The sequence below is a fragment of the Canis aureus genome, chromosome 16 (assembly GCF_053574225.1).
Source record: "Canis aureus isolate CA01 chromosome 16, VMU_Caureus_v.1.0, whole genome shotgun sequence".
NCBI lineage: Eukaryota > Metazoa > Chordata > Mammalia > Carnivora > Canidae > Canis > Canis aureus.
Genome location: NC_135626.1, coordinates 5,183,994 through 5,203,421, shown reverse-complemented (window position 1 = coordinate 5,203,421; position 19,428 = coordinate 5,183,994). Strand labels below are relative to the sequence as shown.

The following is a 19,428-nucleotide window of genomic DNA, read 5'->3' as shown; positions in this document are numbered from 1 at the left end:
ATGTCAAAGGCAAAACCCAGGACTGGGAAAGGGAGAAAGGCCAATGAAAATCTTACTCTAGGGCAGCCCCGGTGGCTCAGCAGTTTAGTGCTGCCTTCAGCCCAGGGCCTGATCCTGGAGACCCGGGATAGAGTCCCACATCGGGCTCCCTGCATGGAGCCTGCTTCTCCCTCTGCCTGTGTCTCTGCCTCTCTCTCATTAATAAATAAAATCTTTAAAAAAAAAAAATTACTCTAAAGGAAACTTCACTAGGCAGAGAAAGGACCCACTGGCCTGAGCCAGGGAAAGGCCTCAGATTGTCCTTTGAGTCCACAGAGGTGTGTGCCTTGCTGAGGGATTTCATTGGCTTAGCCTGTTCTCTTCTGTTTTTTTTTTTTTTTTTAATACAGCATACTTAATGAATTGTGTGTCCTTGTGCAGGGGCCACGCTAATATTCCAATTTTAGTACGTGTGCTGCTGAAGCAAGCCCTGGGTGTTTTCTTTATACAGTAGTGAACACTCAAACATCTCACAAAGTAGAGACTGGGCCTAGCAGGGTCTAGATTTTCCTATATAGAGCATTAGAGTGGATATCCCTCCCCTATCCCGGATGAGACTAGCATGTGGAATCTTTCCTCATTTGAATTACCATCACACACACACACACACACACACACACCCACACCCACACCCATTAGGGAGAAATGTCATTTCCGTCCAGTGTTGGCTTCATTCCTGGTCTTTAAGAAGGAACTAAGCCCTTCACTCATTGATCACTTACTCCTTATAAACCATGGTTTCTGCAGGGCTTGATCTACAAAAAGCACTTTGGGTCACTGAATAAATCTGAGTTGGGTTGTTGATGCTTACTGAAGAGCTGAGAGAAGAGCTCCTGAGATTTTCCACTCCACATGCAACATGTAAAATCAGGACTGTTTATTAAAGGTACTCTCGCATGTGGCTGAGTTACAGACTGTAAAAGTCCAAGGAGGTCTCTAGATGTTTTCAAACTACTTGCATTTCCTGCTAGATTCCCCACCCACCTTGGTCCTATTTCTGGCTACTCCCCAGCATGGAGTCTCTGGTGTCTAATGAAAGCAGAGCTACACCTGAAGGCCTTCCCACACTCCCTACATTCATAGGGCTTCACACCAGTATGAATCCTCTGGTGCTGACTGAGGGAAGAGCTCTGGTTAAATGCCTTCCCACACTCATTGCACTCATAGGGTTTCTCTCCTGTGTGGATTATATGATGGCGAATAAGGGCTGAGCTCTCACTGAAAAATTTCCCACACTCATTACATTTATATGGCTTTTCCCCAGTGTGGGTCTTCTGGTGGATTATGAGATTAGTGCTTTGGCTGAAGGCCTTTCCACACTCGCTGCACTTGTAGGGTTTCTCTCCTGTGTGAGTCCTCTGATGATTTGTGAGGTTTGCACTCTGGCTGAAGGCCTTCCCACATGCACCACACTTATAGGGTTTCTCCCCGGTGTGGATTCTCTGATGCTGAATAAATGCGGCACAGTAACTGAAGGCCTTCCCACACTCGCTGCACTTGTACGGCTTTTCCCCCGTGTGGGTCCTCTGGTGGTTTGTAAGATTTGCGCTGTGACGGAAGGCCTTCCCGCAGTCACTGCACTCATAGGGTTTTTCTCCAGTGTGAATTCTCTGATGCTGAACCAGGGCTGAACAGTCACTGAAGGCTTTCTCACACTCGCTACATTTGTAGGGCTTTTCTCCAGTATGAGTTCGCTGGTGTTTTGTGAGGTTTGCATTCTGGCTGAAGGCTCTTCCACATTCGTTGCATTTGTAAGGTTTCTCTCCAGTGTGAATCCTCTGGTGCTGAATGAGAGATGAGCTCTGGCTGAAAGCCTTCCCACATTCATTGCACTCATAGGGTTTCTCCCCAGTGTGACTCTTCTGATGCTGAGAAAGGGAAGAACAGTAACTGAAGGCTTTGCCACATTCACTACATGTATATGGTTTGGCTCTGTGGGGCTTAATTATAGGGGAATTCTTTTTGAAGCTCTTTGTATGTGTTTCCCATTTCTGGGGTCTCACTTCTGTAGGAACTCTCTGTTGTGGAGAAAGGACTGGTCTCAGGTTGAAGCTCTTCCCCAGGTTGCTGTTCCTGTGATCTGACTCCCCAGGGGGCAGCTCTATATTTGTGTCTTGGGATGAGTCTTCAGAAATGTCAGGTTCAGACGGTGATTCAGACATAATCTTCCAGTCTGAAAAATATTGAGAAAAGCATTTTACCCCTTTGGTGGAAGAAAAGGTACTACTGAAATACAAAAGGCCAATGGAGTTTGGCCAAGCTCTTGTGCAGAGGTCTGATGCTCCACCCCTTTCACCCAGAACAGCTGCCCCACATTTCAGTTCTAAACTGTAAATACTGACCAAGATGGCTCTTCAGATACATTAGGACGGTTTACTCCCTTTCCTAAGCTGCAAGGGATACAGAAGTTTACCCTAATTGCCCTCAGATGCACTGCTCCCTTCCTTATTTTCTGCCTTTGCTCTGCTTTGGCAAGTACTGGGGATTTTCCACTTGCCTTCTTAGTCTCAAAATTCTTGGTGTGGTTTTGAGCAATCAGCTAGGCAGGTTTAAATAATTCACTTTATAAAGCTCATGATCAATGCAGCCAGATCAATGCCAGCCAGATGAATTTTTTCACCCATCAAATCAGCCCCAAACTGGTTAATTCTAGAGTACTGGTAGGGGTGCAGCATCCTAAGATCGTACATACCTGTACAACCTTTCTGGATAGCAATCTGGCTGCGTGTGTTAAAGAGTCTAAAATGCCAACATGAGAACTGCACCTGTAAGAATTTATCTTAAGGAATTAATGAGAAATGTTGACAAAAGTACTCACAGCATCATTTGCCAAAGAAAAGCAAACACCTAAATGTTTAGTAAAGGAACGACCACACTATGGCCAATATTATTTAGCAATCAGAGGTCATGTTTCTAATGGGTACACTATAGTTCCTTCTGCAGAAAGGCATTTATTGAGAAAACGCTGCGAAGATACATGGTGTGAATGCAAGCTATGTTGTCTGGATTGTGGCATCGGGCATTTTTATTTCTCCTTCAATGCTTATCTGTATTTTCTAATGTTCTCCACTGTCAGTATTATAATAAAAGTTACAAAAACCTTTCAAAGAATATGCAGTGATAAAAAGAAACATAACTAAAAAAAGAAACATAACTGCTAAATGAAAAAAGGAGCATGTAAACTTATACTTCTACTTTAGAAAAATGTATCACAAGTTCTGGTCTGAGCCTTCTCATTATGGGGCCTCTGGCTGACTCAGTCACTTGAGCTTGTGACCCTTGATCTCAGGGTCATGAGTTTGAGCCTCACGTGGGGGGGTAAAGATTTCGTAAAAAAAAAAAAAATCTTTAGAAAACAAAGAAAAATGTATCACTGCATTTTATTGTATGAAGAAGATGGAAGGGACCTCTATGTGGTGGGATGATAGGGGACCTTGATTTTTATCCTGTTCCAAATCTCAAATTAACATCTTTTCACTAGAAAAAAGTTACTTTACATAGAATAAATAACATTGCTTTTATGATCAGAAAATTGGTATTTTTTAAAAGAATAATTCTTAACCCTTTTTGGGATCACCCTCATTTTAAGAGAAAACTTTAAAATGTGACTAATGTATATTTAGAAACTGAAACAAAGTCCATGGAGCTTTGTCTTGGACACCGGGGCTTGTACGTAGGGGGTGAAGTTTCAGGGATGGTTACAGAGCTCTTCCCTGCTTTTCTCAAGGGTCAATTTTCCTGAAGACTCTTTTGGCTTCTATCTTTTCTCTCAGAGGAGAGAATAACAAGGTTAGTTCTGGGTGACCTTTATTTGAATTTCTATATGGAGTCTTGACCCAGATAGCTTGGGTTTATTATTTTTTAAAGATTTTATTTACTCATGAGAGATACAGAGAGGCAGAGACATAGGCAGAGGGAGAAGCAGGCTCCTCGCAAGGAGCCTAATGCAGAATTCGATCCAAGGACCAGGATCACACCCTGAGCCGAAGGCAGACACTCAACGGCTGAGTCACCCAGGCTCCCAGATAGTTTGGGTTTAAATCTTGGCCCCACCTCTTACTAGCTATGTGATTGTGGGCAAATTTTTAGTTTCTTAGATTTATTACCTGCAAATGTAGCTTTCACAGAATTGCTGCGAGGATTACAGGAGTTAAAACACGTAAGGGACCGAAATGGTAGAGGGACAGTTAAATGTTAGATGAGTGCTTGTTATTATCTCAGGCTCTTTCCTTGTGAACCTTCTTAAATGGTTTCCCATTCAGCAGGTTTCCCTCCAGAGCACTTGTGTATTAATGCTCAATCTACCATAAGCACAGGAGTCCCCATTTTGGGTTCAGGGTATCTCCATGTAGTTCAGTATTTTTTTTTTTTTTTTAAGATTTTATTTATGCATGAGAGACAAGACAGAGGGATAAGCAGGCTCCATGCAGGGAGCCCGATGCAGGACTTGATCCTGGGACCCCAGGATTATGCCCTGGCTGAAGGCAGGTGCTAAACCGCTGAGCCACCCAGGGATCCCCTGTAATACAGTATTTGATCATGTGTGGCTTTCACAGCTTCTACAACTTGACCATCTATTGGAGAAAAGATGGAAAGCAGTGGAGGGAGAAAGGAGCAATTCAGGAAACTGGTGCTCATGAATTGTCCCTCAGTCCACCTCTCCTCTCCACCTGGCTCCTGTAGGAGACTAAGGAGTTCAAATGTGCCCCAAACAGAACTGAATCTCCCTTTCAAGCCAGTGTCTGCTCAGCATTCTGCTCAGGCTACGGTCATCCTTACGCCCCTACCCCTCACATCCAATTCACTAGCACATCCTATTAGTTTTAATACCTCACATGTCCTGAATCCTTCCTACCTGCTACCCCGTCTCCCTGGAATCTCTGCAGCAGACTCCTAACTGATCTCCAGGCTCTTACTCTTGAACCTTGGAAGTCTTATTCTTCACATGCAATTTTAAAACATCAAGTATTTTAAACATCAAGTATTGTCCCCTCCCTGCTCAGAGCCCTGAGGGGGCTATGTGAAGAAAATCTGAACACCTTACATAGCCTCTAAAGTCCTGCATGCTGTGTTCCCTGCCACTCACTCTCCCTCTGCTTACTGAGTCCTAGGGGTTTCAAGTCAGGCTCATCCACAACTCAGAGCTTCAGCACATGCTGTGTCCCAGATCGTTTCTCTCCCAGACGCTTACACGGCTGGCTCATTCTCGTCTTTCAGACCTCAGCTCCAATGTCACCTTCTCCAAGGGGGCTTTCCTAGTCATCTGACTTACAAGAGCCCCCCCACCTCCATCTGTATTCCCGTTCTCACCTTTGTACCCCGTCACTATTCTCTTACCCTGCTTTGTTTCCTTCACCATCTCACATTGTATCAGTAATTTTATTTATTCATTTATGTTCCTGACATCGCAGGATGTAAGCAGAGACTATGTCTTGTTCTCTGTTGTACCTTCAGTAACTAAAGCAATTCCAGGCATTTACCAAATGCTTAATGCTTATTTGTTGACTGAATGAGTAACAAATTCAATGAGAAAAAGGCAAATTGGGGAGCCTGGGTGGCTCAGTGGTCTAGCGCGGCCTTTAGCCCAGGGCCTGATCCTGGGGACCGGGGATCGAGTCCCACGTCAGGCTCCCTGCATGGAGTCTGCCTGTGTCTCTGCCTCTCTCTCTGTCATGAATAAATAAAATCTTAAAAAAAAAAAAAAGAAGAAAGGCAAATTGAGCAGCTGTGCCTGGGGACATGTCAACACCCACAGCAGAAGCTCTTAGAGCAGGCAGTGAGGTGAAAGGTACTTTAAAGACCCAGGTCTGCCATCGTGGCCGGGATGGGATGGGGTGACGGAGGGCTCTGAAACCAGTCCATGGCGGAAGAGCAAGGCCCAGGTTGCTCTGTGAATCTCAAGGCAGAGATGCAACCCCACGGAAGCAGGGTATTAATTACTCCAACAGCCAGATTTAAACTTTCCTTAAACTACTTCACGATCATATAGCTAATACAGAACTCCATCACTGATAACTTTTTTTCATGCATATTAGTTTGTAAAATAAGATTTTGTTATCTACATTTTTTGATAGAGACAAGCGACCACATAATTTAGTGGTTTAGTCTGAGTCTGTGTGGTTCATAAATAGCAAGCCAGGACCTGAAAGCCCATCTTTCACAGGTCAACATCCAAACCTGCCAAATTTATACCAAAATTTATACCAAAAATACCAAAATTCTAATACCTCACAGCGTGGACCCTTGGTGCAAACACCCCTTCTTAAGTTCTGTTTCTAGTAACATGCTGATCTGACCTTTTTAGAGTCTTGAAACTCTGAGGCTGTGATGAAAACTTTTTCCAGAAAAATGCAGCCACTGCGCTAGCCATGTAACAACACATTCCATTTCTGAAGTTCTATACAAGGGTGTACATACAGCCTGGAATAAAAGGCTGTGCATGATGCGGGCAGCAGGGCCTTGAGAAGGAAGCAGGACCACTGAGGCTCCTACAAAGGCAATATTTCAGCAAGTCTGAGCGATGCCTGGCTAACAACAGGGATGAGGGAACGTGTGACAGGCTGTTTAGAAAGGACAGTAAGATGGGAAGGAGAAAGTTCTGACAACGTGCAGAAAACCTACCAGAGGCTTTGTTTTCACTGCCCTGCAGCAACAATAATCAGAAATGAAGATGTAAAGCACTAGGCTATGTTTTTAAACAAATTTAAAGCTTTATTTTTTTTTTAAGTTTTTTTTTTATTTATTTATGATAGTCACACAGAGAGAGAGAGAGAGGCAGAGACACAGGCAGAGGGAGAAGTAGGCTCCATGCATTGGAACCCGACGTGGGACTCGATCCCGGGTCTCCAGGATCGCGCCCTGGGCCAAAGGCAGGCGCTAAACCGCTGCGCCACCCAGGGATCCCAATTTAAAGCTTTATTACCTTAAAGTTATTAAGTTCATTTTCACTTCTGATGCTTTAAGCCTCAAAATTTCAAAAGTGGCTGGAACCCCAGGAAAGTTACTGAGGCACTGCCAGAGGTCACATATCCACAGGGGCCAGAGCATGAGGGTGGGGGTGCAGTGAGCAGCCTTGGATGAGAAGCAACAGATAAACATAGCAACTATAGCTTCCCTTTTGTCTTTCCTGAGGTTATCAATAAGAGCCCTTTAGGAAATTCTAGCAGGGTCTACAATGTAGAGAAGGTGGGGAGGGAATGTGGGGAGAGAGAGGATCCAATTAAGGACCAGAGAGGGGAGTAGCAGTAGGTGTCACAGCTGGAGGTATGGGCAAAAGAGTGCATCTGAGAGCCTCAGTGAGGTGAACCCCAAGCAGAGAACGTGCTGGGCCAGCAAAGAGGCCATTCCCTCAGAGGCCAGCACCACCACCTATGGTCCTAAACATCCCCAGCCCAGGTCCCAAACACCCCCCAACATGCCAGGAGGAGTTATGGAATCATCCAGACCTTGTTTTGAACCCCAACCACACTACTTTCTAGCTGTGAGGCTCTGAACCAGCAAGACAGCCTCTTTCAGCTTTAGTTTCCTCATCTGTAAAATGTGGGGTTGTTAAATAACCAAACGCATAATGTGTTATTTCCAAAGGGCTTTTGCTCTCAAGACTCACTGGTTTTAGTGCCTGTTCACTTACCGGGACAGGTACTCCTTAGGCCTCCTCCTTCCAGCATCCATGGGCCTTCTTCCCTTTGTTCCGACTGGGAGTTCATGCCAGGCTGGGAAACCGGAAGTCCTGGTCAAGGGCAAAACAAGTGCTATAGAAATTTAGATTAAATAGCCACCCAGAACTCAGGGGAGGGGGAAGCAGACCAGTTAGGTCATTTATTTCATTCATTCAGCAAATATTTATTGAATACTGTACTTGGTCCCAGGCACTGGGGATGTAGCAGTACTTAAGACAGATGAGATGCCAGGGAGGGGACAGGCTGGGGTGTAAAGCCCCAAAAGCAAGTTATTTAGAAAAACAGAACTTATTGAATAAGGAGGAACTGGCCTGAAGGTCACACCACCCCTCCTGGGAAACAAGAAAACACGGAGCTGCAGTCTTGCAGGGAGCAAAATGAAACTGCCTATTTCTCAACTCAGAATGCAGAGGCCTTTTACTATAGGGAACTGGGAAGAAACATCATCCCTCCAGTGTGTTGGAGCAACTCGGGACCACGCAACCCTGGGAAGTGCCACAGTTATTCACACCTGAGTAGATTCTACATTTCAAATGGCTTCCTTACCCAGCAGGACCAGATTCCTGACATTTTCTGGTATCCCTTCCTTGAACCTTGGAGTTCCCCTTGGAGCAGGGATCAAGGGCCTCCAGCCATGGTGGGTCAGAGCTGCAGTCATGGTGCCAAAGGGCATGGTTCCCTGAAACAATAAGCACATTCCTTCTCACCTGCAGGCCAGAGGATACAACAGAGGTCCGCACAGCTCAAGAGAAGCATTTACTGATCACTTCCTATGTGCCTGACACTAAACTGGATACTGACACACACACAAAAAACAGATACAGTCTCTTTTTGTGTTTACAACTCTCTCAGACTTTATATATAGAGAACACACATGCAGCTACTTCTATGTAAAAGAAGGAACGGACACCAGTGCTTGGGAACGAAAAGAGCCCATGTAGACAAAATAAAATTAGAATGTCTAAGTTTATGCAACAAGCTATCAGAAGGAAATGTGAAAGCTCAACTTTTCAGAGTGTTTCACAAGTATTCCTGTGAACCTCGATATGACAGTACAACAACGAAGGCAGCCATGTAGGTGCCCACCTGCAATAACATGTCAGTGAAATGGGCAGACCAGCTGCCAGGATAACAGAGAAGGAATCTTGCATGGAGGATGGACGAAGACCACAGAGAGAAGGTGATTGCTGAGCTGGCCTGGAAGAAAGGTGGTCAGATGGAGAAATAGGTTATCTGAGGCAGGGGACGCCCCAAGATCACAGGCACAGAGGAGAGAAGGTCCTTGCGTCTGTTTTCTGTGCAAGTAATGGTACCTCCACCCACCTCATGGGCCACGTCAGAGACCTGAAGGTCACCCTCCCCTCTCCTGCAGCTCCTCACAAACCACTGCTGCCTTCATTTTCCTCCACAGTATCATGAAAGTTCACACATGTCTCTCCACGGCCCTGTCACTGCCTTCTTTGAAGCCAGCATCATTTTCCAAATTACAACCTCTAATTTTACCTGTTCTTCCGATCCAGCCATTATACTGAGAAATGCAGTACAACAGGACAAAGAGGGTCATCTTTGAAAACTATGAAATATTTAAAACATTTGGGTCATTTTATGACAGGCAAGAGAGTAAAAGCCACCATAAAGATGTAAGTGTCATGAACTACATAAGAAATGGTATGTAATTCACAAAGAAAAACCTGTAGGAAGTACGAGAAGAAACATAAAATACTACAGCTATGAGATCTTAAAATAACTCAGGGTTAATACATAATAAAAAACAAAACATAGGTATGAAGAACTGAGCAATTTAATTAATAAGATTGACTAATAGAGCCATCAAACCCCGCGTTCTGCCTTTATGCTATAACTGGCTGCTCTGGGTTGGCAAAAGTCACACTGTCCCCATGGAGCACAGGCAGGCTGAATGAGCAGACAGAAAAACCAAAGTGACAATTTTGGAGTATCTAAGAAAATAAGATCTGAACACTTTCAATATAAACAAGAATGGAAGGAAATAAATTAGAAATTCAACTCAAGAGGTTATAAAAGATTGAATTTTAAAATAAATCTGACAAACGTAAAAGCAAATAATTAAGAAAGAAAAATCTGTGACTAAGAGAACTGATGAGAAAAATCCAAGCACAAACTTTCTGAAAAGGAAAAGAAATAGACCAATATCTAGTCTAATCTGGAAAAGGGGAGAAGACAGTTCCTATCCTGGTGGGACTATGCAATGGAATACACTAGAAATGATTCTGTAGAATACTCTTAATAGAAATGGGAGAAATATTCATCACATTCTGTGAAGTGGAAATAAAAGAAGGTTAAAAGGAGGACAAAACCATTTTGGAAAAGTAGAGAAGGAAAAATACGGGGATGCCTGGCTGGCTCAGCTGGTGAGGTATGTGACTCCTGATCTCGGCGTTCTTTTTATTTATTTTTAATTTTTTTTAAAAGATTTTATTTATTTATTCATGAGGGACACAGAGAGAAGGAGAGGCAGAGAGACACAGGCAGAGGGAGAAGCAGGCTCCACGCAGGGAGCCCGATGTGGGACTCGATCCCAGGTCTCCAGGATCAGGCCCTGGGCTGAAGGCGGCGCTAAACCGCTGAGCCACCCGAGCTGCCCTGATCTCGGCGTTCTGATTTCAAGCCCCATGTTGGGTGTGGAGATTACTTAAAAATAAAATCTTTTTTTTTTTTTTTTTTTTTTTTTTTAAGATTTATTTATTCATGAGAGAGACAGAGAGAGACAGAGAGAGGCAGAGACACAGGCAGAGGGAAAAGCAGGCTCCATGCAGGGAGCCCGACACGGTACTCCATCCCAGGTCTCCAGGATCACGCTCGGGCTGAAGGTGGCGCTAAACCGCTGAGGGCACCCAGGCTGCCCTAAAAATAAAATCTTTAAAAAAATAATCCCCCACTGAAAAAGAAAAGAAGAATATGACTGAAAAGATGCAAATGAAAATGTTTAAGTGTATCATTTCTCTATGGGAATAAGGATGAGTTTTTGGGTGTGTTTTCTATGGTTTTTGGGTTTTCTACAATAAACATGAATTTCTTTTGTAATTAAAAAACAAAAAAACTCCTCAATATTAAAAAAAGGCGGGGGGCTGCCTCTCAGAGGAAATTTAGAACTTACCTGGGCTCCAACTGTGAGACTAGCTGCCATTCCTTCATCTTCTATGGTTTCCTCTTGGGCAAGGGCAGGGTCTGGAGAAGGTGGCTCTGGAGAAAGGGGGAGAAACCAATGAAGCTCACAAGTTACAGCTCGTCAAGCTAGAGAGTCTTTTTTTTTTTTTTAATTTATTTTTTATTGGTGTTCAATTTACTAACATACAGAATAACCCCCAGTGCCCGTCACCCATTCACTCCCACCCCCCGCCCTCCTCCCCTTCTACCACCCCTAGTTCGTTTCCCAGAGTTAAGCTAGAGAGTCTTATATTCTCATTTTGAAGAAGGGGGTTCCAAGGACATTGCCAGTTACAGGGCACTGGGGCTGAATCTGCAGACCTGCCAGAGGCTACACATTTCCCCATTCCCCTTCTTACTTCAGAAATCCCATCAATTCACTCAGACACAGGAGTCATTAGACTAACAGACTCTCAAGTAGCAGAGCTCCCCCATTTACCAGCAGTGTGCAAATCCTATAACCTTTCCAAGTCTCATTTTTCTCATCTGTAAATGGGAATGATAATCCCTCGAAAAGTTGCTGGGAAGTAAAATGAAAAATGCAGACAAAGCAGTTGGTACAATGCCTGAAGTGTAAGTACGTAGTTTACAACTATTACCTACTGCTGCTGAGTTCATTTGGAGATTTAGGACATTTGCCGAATCAAGAGAGGTAATGACCAAGTGGGATTCATTGCAGGGATGCAAGATTAGTTCAACATAGAACAATTAATCTGTATTATATACCAAGGTAATAAAAAGGAAAAGACTCCACACAGAGCATTTCAGTGAACACTAAAAAGGCCATTTTGCAAAATCTGTCACCCTTTCCTGGTAATACCCATTCAATAAACTAGGAAGAGAAGAGACCGTCCTCAACCTGGCAAAAGGCAACTACAGAAAACCCAGATTTACATCATACTTAACAGTGAAGAACTGATCCTTTCCCCTAAGATCAGGAACAAGACAAGGATATCTGCTCTCACCACTTCTATTCAGTATTATACTGGAGGTTCTAGTGAGGAAAATTAGGAAGGGGGGAAAAAAGGCATCTGGATTGGAAAGGAAGAAGTACAATTATCAGTATTTGTAGATATGATTTTGTATATATAAAATCTTAAGGAGGGCACCTGGCTAGCTCAGGCGGTAGAGCATGTGACTCTTGATCTCAGGGTTGTTCAAGTCTCACTATGGGTATGGAGCCTACTTAAAAAATAAAAACAAAAACAAAAACAAACAAACAAAAACACCAGACTTGCTAAAAAAGAAAAAGTAAATAAAAAGAAGAGGAAGAGGAGAAAATCTTAAGGAATCCACCAAAAAAATCCTATGACAGCTAAATAAGTTCAGCAAAGTTGCAAGATACAAGGTGAATATATAATGAAAAGACAACCCAATTAAGTTTGGGCAAAGGATTTGAATAGACATTTCTCCAACTGTATTTACACTAGCAATGAGCAATTCAAGAGTGAAATAAAAAAAAAAACACCTCAATTCCATTTGCAAGAGCATTAAAAGAACAAAATACTTAATAAATTTAACAAAGGAAATGTAAAACATGTACACTGAAAGCTACCAAACACTATTGAAATTACAGAAGATCTACATAAATGGAAAGACATCCTATGGATTCATGGATTGGAAGACAGTAATGTTGCTATGGCAATACTCCTCAAATTAATCTACAGAGTCAATGTAATCCCTATCAAAATAACAGCAGACTTTTAAGTAGGAATTGATTAAGCTGATCCTAAAATTCATCTAGAAATGCAAGCGACTAAGAAGAGCCAAACAATTTAGAAAAAGGACAAGTTGGAGAACTCACATTCACACTATCAAAACCTTGTACCAAGCAACAGTAATTAAAATAGTTTGGTTGGGACACCTGGGTGGCTCAGTGGTTATGTGTCTGTCTTCGGCTCAGGCAGTGATCCTGGAGTCCCGGGATTAAGTCCCACATCCCACGCTTCTCCCTCTGCCTACGTCTCTGCCTCTCTCTCTGTGTGTCTCTCATGGATAAATAAAATCTAAAAAAAATAATAATAATAAAAAAATAAAATAGTTTGGTCCTGGTATAAGGATTGAAATACAGATCAGTGGAAAAGAATGGAGAGTCCAGAAATAGATCCATATATTTTTGAACAATGATTTTCAACATGAGTCCCACCCAAGAAATTAAATGGGGGAAAGAATTTTAAAAAAGAAGGTGCTAGGACAAGTGGACTCTTATCTCACACCACATGTAAAAATTAACTCAAAATAGATGCAAGACTTATTTTTTTAAAAAGATTTTATTTATTTATTCATGAGAGACACAGAGAAAGAGGCAGAGACATAGGTAGAGAGATCCCCGGGCCAGGATCACGCCCTGAGCCAAAGGCAGATGCTCAACCACTGAGCCACCCAGGCGTCCCTAGATCAAAGACTTAATTATAAAAGCTAAAACACCTAGAAGAAAACTTAGGGGGCAGCCCTGGTGGCGCAGCGGTTTAGCGCTGCCTGCAGCCCAGGGCGTGATCCTGGAGACCCTGGATGGAGTCCCACGTCAGGCTCTCTGTATGATGCTTGCTTCTCCCTCTGCCTGTGTCTCTGCCTCTCTCTCTCTCTCTCTCTCTCTGTCTCTATGAATAAATAAATAAAATCTTTAAAAAAAAAAAAGAAAACTTAGGTATTAATTTTTATTACCCCTGATTAGGCAATGGGTTTCATAGCTATGACACCAAAAGCACAAATAACAAAAAATAAACCGAATTTCACCAAAATTAAAAACTTTGTGCTTCAAAGGATACTATCAAGAAAGTCAAAAGATAACCACAGAATGGGGGAAGATGTCTGCAAATCATCTATCTTTTAAAGGTCTAGGATCGAGAATATTTAAAGAATTTTTACAACTCAGAAACAAAAGACAAATCACCCAATTAAAAAGCGGCAAAGGATGTGAATAGATTTCTTCAAGAAAGATGTACAAAGAGCTAGTAAGTACACGAAAAGATGTTCATATCACTAGTCATTTGAAAAGTGCATATCAAATAAATATAAGATACTTCACATTCACTAAAATGGCTAAAATAAAGATGGAAAACAAGTCTTGGTGAGGATGTGGAGAAATTAGAACCCTTGTGTATATATATATATAAAAGAACCCTTGTACATTGCTACTAGGACTGTGAAATGCCTCAGTCACTAGGGAAAACAATGTGGCAGGTTTTCAGAAAGTTAAACAGAAGTACCATATGACCTTGCAGTTCCTCTCCTAGTTACACAAACAAGAGAAATGAAAACACATCCACACAAAAATATGTGCACACATATTCACAGCAGCATTATTCACAATAGCCAATACTGGAAGCCACCCAAATCCTCACAACTGAGGAACAATATGTGGTATATCCATACAATGAAATATTATTCAGCCATAAAAAGGAATGAAGTACATTCATCCATGTTACAACATAGATACCTTGGAACATTATTTTAAATGAAAGAAGCCAGACACATATATTCTATGATTCTATTTTTATGAAATGTCCAGAATAGGCAAATCCTTGAACATTAAGTAGAAATCCAGAGAGAGTAGGGGTTAGAGGGAATGAGGAGTGATGGTTAATGGGTATGGGCTTTTTTTTTTTTTCTTTTTTTTAAGAGAGTGTGCAGGGCAGCCCTGATGGCACAGCGGTTTAGCGCTGCCTGCAGCCCGGGGTGTGAAACTGGAGACCCGGGATCGAGTCCCATGTCAGGCTCCCTGCATGGAGCCTGCTTCTCCCTCTGTGTTTCTCATGAATAAATAAAATCTTTAAAAAAAAAAAAAAGAGTGTGCAAACACGCAGATGGGGGCGGGGAGGAGAGGCAGAGGAAGAGAATCTTAAGCAGCTCCACGCTCAGCACAGAGCCCCATTCTGGGTTTGATCTGATGAAATGGGTATGGGCTTCTTTTAAGAGTAATGAAAATGTTGTGAAATTAAGTACTGGTGATGGTTGCACAACTTTGAGATTATACTAAAAGCCACTTTATTGTAGACTTTAGAAGTGAGTATTATGGCATGTGAGTTTTCTCTTAATAATAAAAAAAAAATAGTAGAGGTAGTATAGCCCTCAAAAAAGAAGCACATAGGTCTGGATACTGGTGTTAGTTTAGACCTTATGTTACTGAGTTGTACCTGACGCCATTGTACCTTCTTGTCCTCTTTGGCAGTTACCAAAGGAGTACTAGGAGGATGAGAACCATCCTGCTTGTTCCCAGGTCTCTGGGGGAAGACAACACCAAATTCTGGATGTGAAATTGCACTTGAAGAGTTACAAACCAATACAGGGACCTCTTGATCTAGAGGAGGATGGCACAGGCCTCAGTGGTTAAGATTCTATATAAATTTGCTCTATCGATCGTTCAAGATGCTTTCAAACACATATTATTTTATTTGATATTTATAGTTCTTAGAGGTAAGCAAGGTAGGAAACGTTATTTTTACCCTTTCCTCCACGAAGAAACACGAGTTAAAAACCTAACTGGTACGTCATCACTTAGACAGGATCCTGGCCTTCTGATTCCAAATCCCCAGTTATCCTCTCGGACTTTACAGTCCAACTAGGTTGAACTGACCCTCAGTTCCATGTGGAGCCAATGGGCTCCTGTTCTGAGACTCCCCGGCTGCTTTGAAGATCGGAAACAACGGGAGACCCTGGGTCGTCCCATTTTTCCTTTGCGGGGTCCCTTTCCCTCGACTCATAAATACCATCAGTCCATCAAGCAGATTGGGGTAAGCAGGATACTCCGAGATTATTCAGGCCTGAGCGCCTCCAACGTTCCTGCTCCTAAAATGCTTTACTCAGAAAAAGGCTCTCCTCAACCTCTTGAGGAGAGGATAACCGCAGAGTTCTGGTCCCGGCCACGGAGCTGCATTAGTGGGCAAGCTGGAAGGAGAAGCCGGCTCCCCTGCAAACCTCTCCTTTCACTGCTCCTCACCTCCTTCCTCCAGCATTTGGGTCCCACCTCGCACCACCGCCTCCCAGTTCTCTGAGCCCCAGCCGCGCTCTGCTGGCCTGCTCTGCTGCTCCCAGGCTGGACTCTTCCTCTCTCCAGCCTCTCCCGTCGGAGGCCGAGGCTGAGCCTGCGAGGCTGAGCCCTGGGGAGCTCGGGTCGAGCCCGTCCAGCCAGGTCTCTCCGTCTCCCCAGCGGCAGTCAGGCCGCGCGGCTCGGGAGTTCGTGGCGCAACCACCGACTGGGTCTCAAGCAGAAGGCCGTGCGGAAAAACCCGCCGCCGGCCACCCCGCAACGCTACAGGTTACCATCACGAGCTCAGAAACTGCGGTCGGAGGTACCGCCAGACGCCAGGCCCAGCTCCCGCGCCCGAGGACGCTCCAACAGCGCCACTTCCGGTCCTGCGTGTGGACCTCCTCGCCCGCCGGACTCCATTTCCCAGAAGTCTCCCAGGTTAGCTCCCGGTCAAAATCTTTTTCTCTCTGCGCTAGGTTTGACCCGCGCAGCCCAGCGGACCGCACTTCCCAGAGGGGCTCCGCCTCTTCTGCTTCCGGAATCTGTTTCCTACCACGCTTGTGCACCTGCGTCTCAGGTCCCCCGGAACCCCCTGGCTGGGGCCTCTGAAGCGGGGAGGCAGCTTGGCCGCGAAGGGTCCTGGGAGCGGTGGTTTGGCGCAGGCGCAGACCTACGCTGGCGCTGGCGCTGGCGGCTTCTTTTCAGCCGGTCTCCGCCGTGGTTCAGCGTTCACCGTAGCGGGGGTCGCGGGGGTCGTCTCGTAACGCGATCCTCGGCATCCTCCGGAGCCGTGTGGAAAGTTTGGGAAGAGTGAGGGCCGGGAGGGAGGGGCCCTTCATGTGAACAGTGCAGCCCCGGGCTGGTGCCCTGGAACTCGCAGGAGCAAAAAATCTCTCCGCGGGAGAGAACGTGCGCGGTCGTTTCAGGGATCGGAAGCCCCGAAGGGCGTCGCGGGGTCCCATCAGCACTATGGTGGGAGGAGACTCCTGGATACTCTGTCCCTTGGAGGCTGCCGTGCTGTGCCGGAGGATATTTCGGTTGGCTTCCTCGGAGGGCTGAGGACGCTTTCCCCTCTTGCCTTGTTGAAAATTATTCGCTATTTGGGCAACTTTCTGATCACGAATTCAGTTCCGAAGCATTTTGACGTTAGGAAGATGGAAATGTGTTACCCAGGAAGCAAAAAAGAGTTTGGAGTTCCTGAGGCCGTGCATTTGGTACTGCCTGCCCCTTTCAGCCCCAGCTGGTTGCGTTTTTGCTGGAAGAACTATCTGAAGTTTGTGGGTCTTCTCTGGGTCTTACCGGGATTTATTCCATCAGACGAGCCACACCCACTGATCTCCTCTACCTTGGGCTGCTGCATATTTGGGCTCAAAGATTTGAAGGCCCTAAGTCTGAGATGGATTTCCTTGGGTTCAAATCAAGGAGTGGGCAGGGCTGTTTCTTCTGGACACTCGGGGAGAATCGCTTTCCTTGCCTTTTCGTGCTCCAGGAGGCTGCCTGCCTTCCATGGCTCCTAGCCCCCTACGGTTGGTGCTGTTCTGCCCATGGCCACAAGGCCCGGCAGGTGCTAGCCCCAGAATGTCCAGCGGGCAGTAGCGGGTTTTCCTCAGTCTCGGGATCCCAACCAGGGCCGCTGGGAGGTAGCGGAGTGCTTCACTCCTCAACTGGTGCAGTTCCGCTTATGGTCACTGGGTGTCGTTAGGGCATTCCTTGTCTCAAGAATGCAGACGTCAGGATTTTCCCTGGGGCAGGGATGGGAGGTGGGGTGGGTGTGGGTGGTGGTGCTGATTTCTACTTTGGGAAGGGTAAAGCACTGCTTCTGCTGCTGCACCTGTCCGTTAGGGAATGTTCCATCTGCTGTCCAGGTCCTGTACCTGATGCTGCTGGGCTGGGTTTCAGGGGTGGATTCAAGCCTGTCAACGGGCTGGCTCTGGTCCCCGAAGCATCTTGTGCTCTGATGAGACCCCAAGGAAGTCTTAAGGAAACCTCTGAAAAATGTGTGCCCACAGTCATTGGTACGTCTAAGTGGATGCTGGTAGCAGTCAAGAGATGGTATGAGTAGGAGTTGCTGAGGAATCAGGATAGGAAATAGAATACGAACAGAAAAATGTGTAAAGATTTCACATGTCCCTTTGGGGCACCCCTTGAGCATCACACCTTGCACACAACTCCCAGTCTTCACCACAGCCTCACCATCCCCAGCAGCTGACATAGATTGAACACTTACTCTGTACCAACCTTATTTCTAGGTGCTTTACAAACTTCTTTCATCCTCACAGCAATCCCATAAGGGAGGGAGCATCATTATACCCATTTTATAGATGAATAAAGTGAAGCTCAGAGAGGTTAAATGACTTGTCTAGGTCACACAGGCAGTGAGTAGTATAACCAGAATTTGAACTCAGCCCATTGCCTCGTAACCACCATGCTGCACTGGCTCTGGACCTTGGGTTATGGAGGGAAGAGGCCAAGGTGGAGTTGAAGCCACACTAATATTTTCCTTGCCCACAAGTTTAACCATGTCCACTTCCGTCACCATCACCTCCATCTCTTCCACTTTACCTCTGTCTCTATCCATCTCACCTCCATCTCTGTCTACCCCACCTCCATCTCTTCCACATCACCTCCATCTCTATTTTCTGTCTCTATCACCGTCATCTTTTCCATCTCTACCATCTCTCTCATCTCATGCTCTCATTTCTCTATCACCTCTATCTCTCATCTGTTCCATCTCTTTCATCTTGCTAACTCTAGATGTAGTAGCAGAATTATAAGAAAATCATAAGCAGTCTGAATATGGAACAATGTGAGGTTGATTTAAGTTCTGATTTTAGTTCTGACATATTTAGACAATGAAATACTCTTAATTTGTTGAATTTAACAAATATTTAAGCACCTGCTCTTTGCCACACGCTATGACTTTATGGCAAACAAATCGTTAGAAGAATGAAGAGAGCTTCCATTTCAAGCTGGTGGACTCAACTCCCCTTTCTCTTCCTCTAGTTACCACTGATATGACAGGGAAGATGCATAAAGGGAACAAAACTATAACAGAACTGAGAACAGGAGTCGAGGTAGGGCACACATACCAGCCACTGTAGTAACCCCCGCCCCCACCCTAGTTCTTCATTCCTAAGTATGGGCAACCAAAGTTCCCCAGATTCTTGAGCTAAACCAGCAGCATAAAAGAGGAAGACTAAGACAACCGGATTAATTGAAATCAAAAAAGCAGAGACTAGAAGACAACTTTCAAAAAATTAAAATGAACAAATGGTTTTATTCATGATAGTGAATACCAAGTGCTGTTGAGGATGTGGGGCAACTGGAACTCCTGTATGCAGATGATGGGGATGCAAAATGGTACAACCATTTTGGAAGACCATGTGGCAGATTCTTAACAGTAGTTAAATATAAACTTACCATAGGACCCAGTAGTTCCACTTCACACAAAGATTTGTATGCGAGTGTTTACAGTGGCTTTAGTGATGATAGCCCCAAATTGGAACTAACCCAAATGTCCAGTGGAACGCTACTCAACAATTGAAAGAAATGAAC

At 44.6% G+C, this 19,428-nt stretch overlaps 1 protein-coding gene across 4 annotated transcripts; it reads right to left on the bottom strand.

Annotated features, from left to right (window-relative positions):
• Nucleotides 1-901: 901 nt before the first annotated feature.
• Nucleotides 902-16,416, bottom strand: ZNF79 (zinc finger protein 79). Of its 4 annotated transcripts, XM_077850783.1 has the most exons (6): nt 15,844-16,416; nt 12,769-12,910; nt 10,855-10,940; nt 8,265-8,397; nt 7,670-7,768; nt 902-2,212 (listed from the first exon to the last, which is right to left on the bottom strand). In XM_077850783.1, exons 3-6 carry the CDS (start codon nt 10,882-10,884, stop codon nt 1,041-1,043), a joined length of 1,434 nt encoding a protein of 477 aa, XP_077706909.1. In that variant the 5' UTR covers nt 10,885-10,940; nt 12,769-12,910; nt 15,844-16,416; the 3' UTR covers nt 902-1,040. The 4 variants fall into 4 exon arrangements, with proteins under 4 accessions (XP_077706909.1, XP_077706908.1, XP_077706910.1 ...); XM_077850782.1 differs by lacking the exon at nt 12,769-12,910; XM_077850784.1 differs by lacking the exon at nt 12,769-12,910 and having other exon boundaries at nt 16,167-16,416.
• Nucleotides 16,417-19,428: the final 3,012 nt, after the last annotated feature.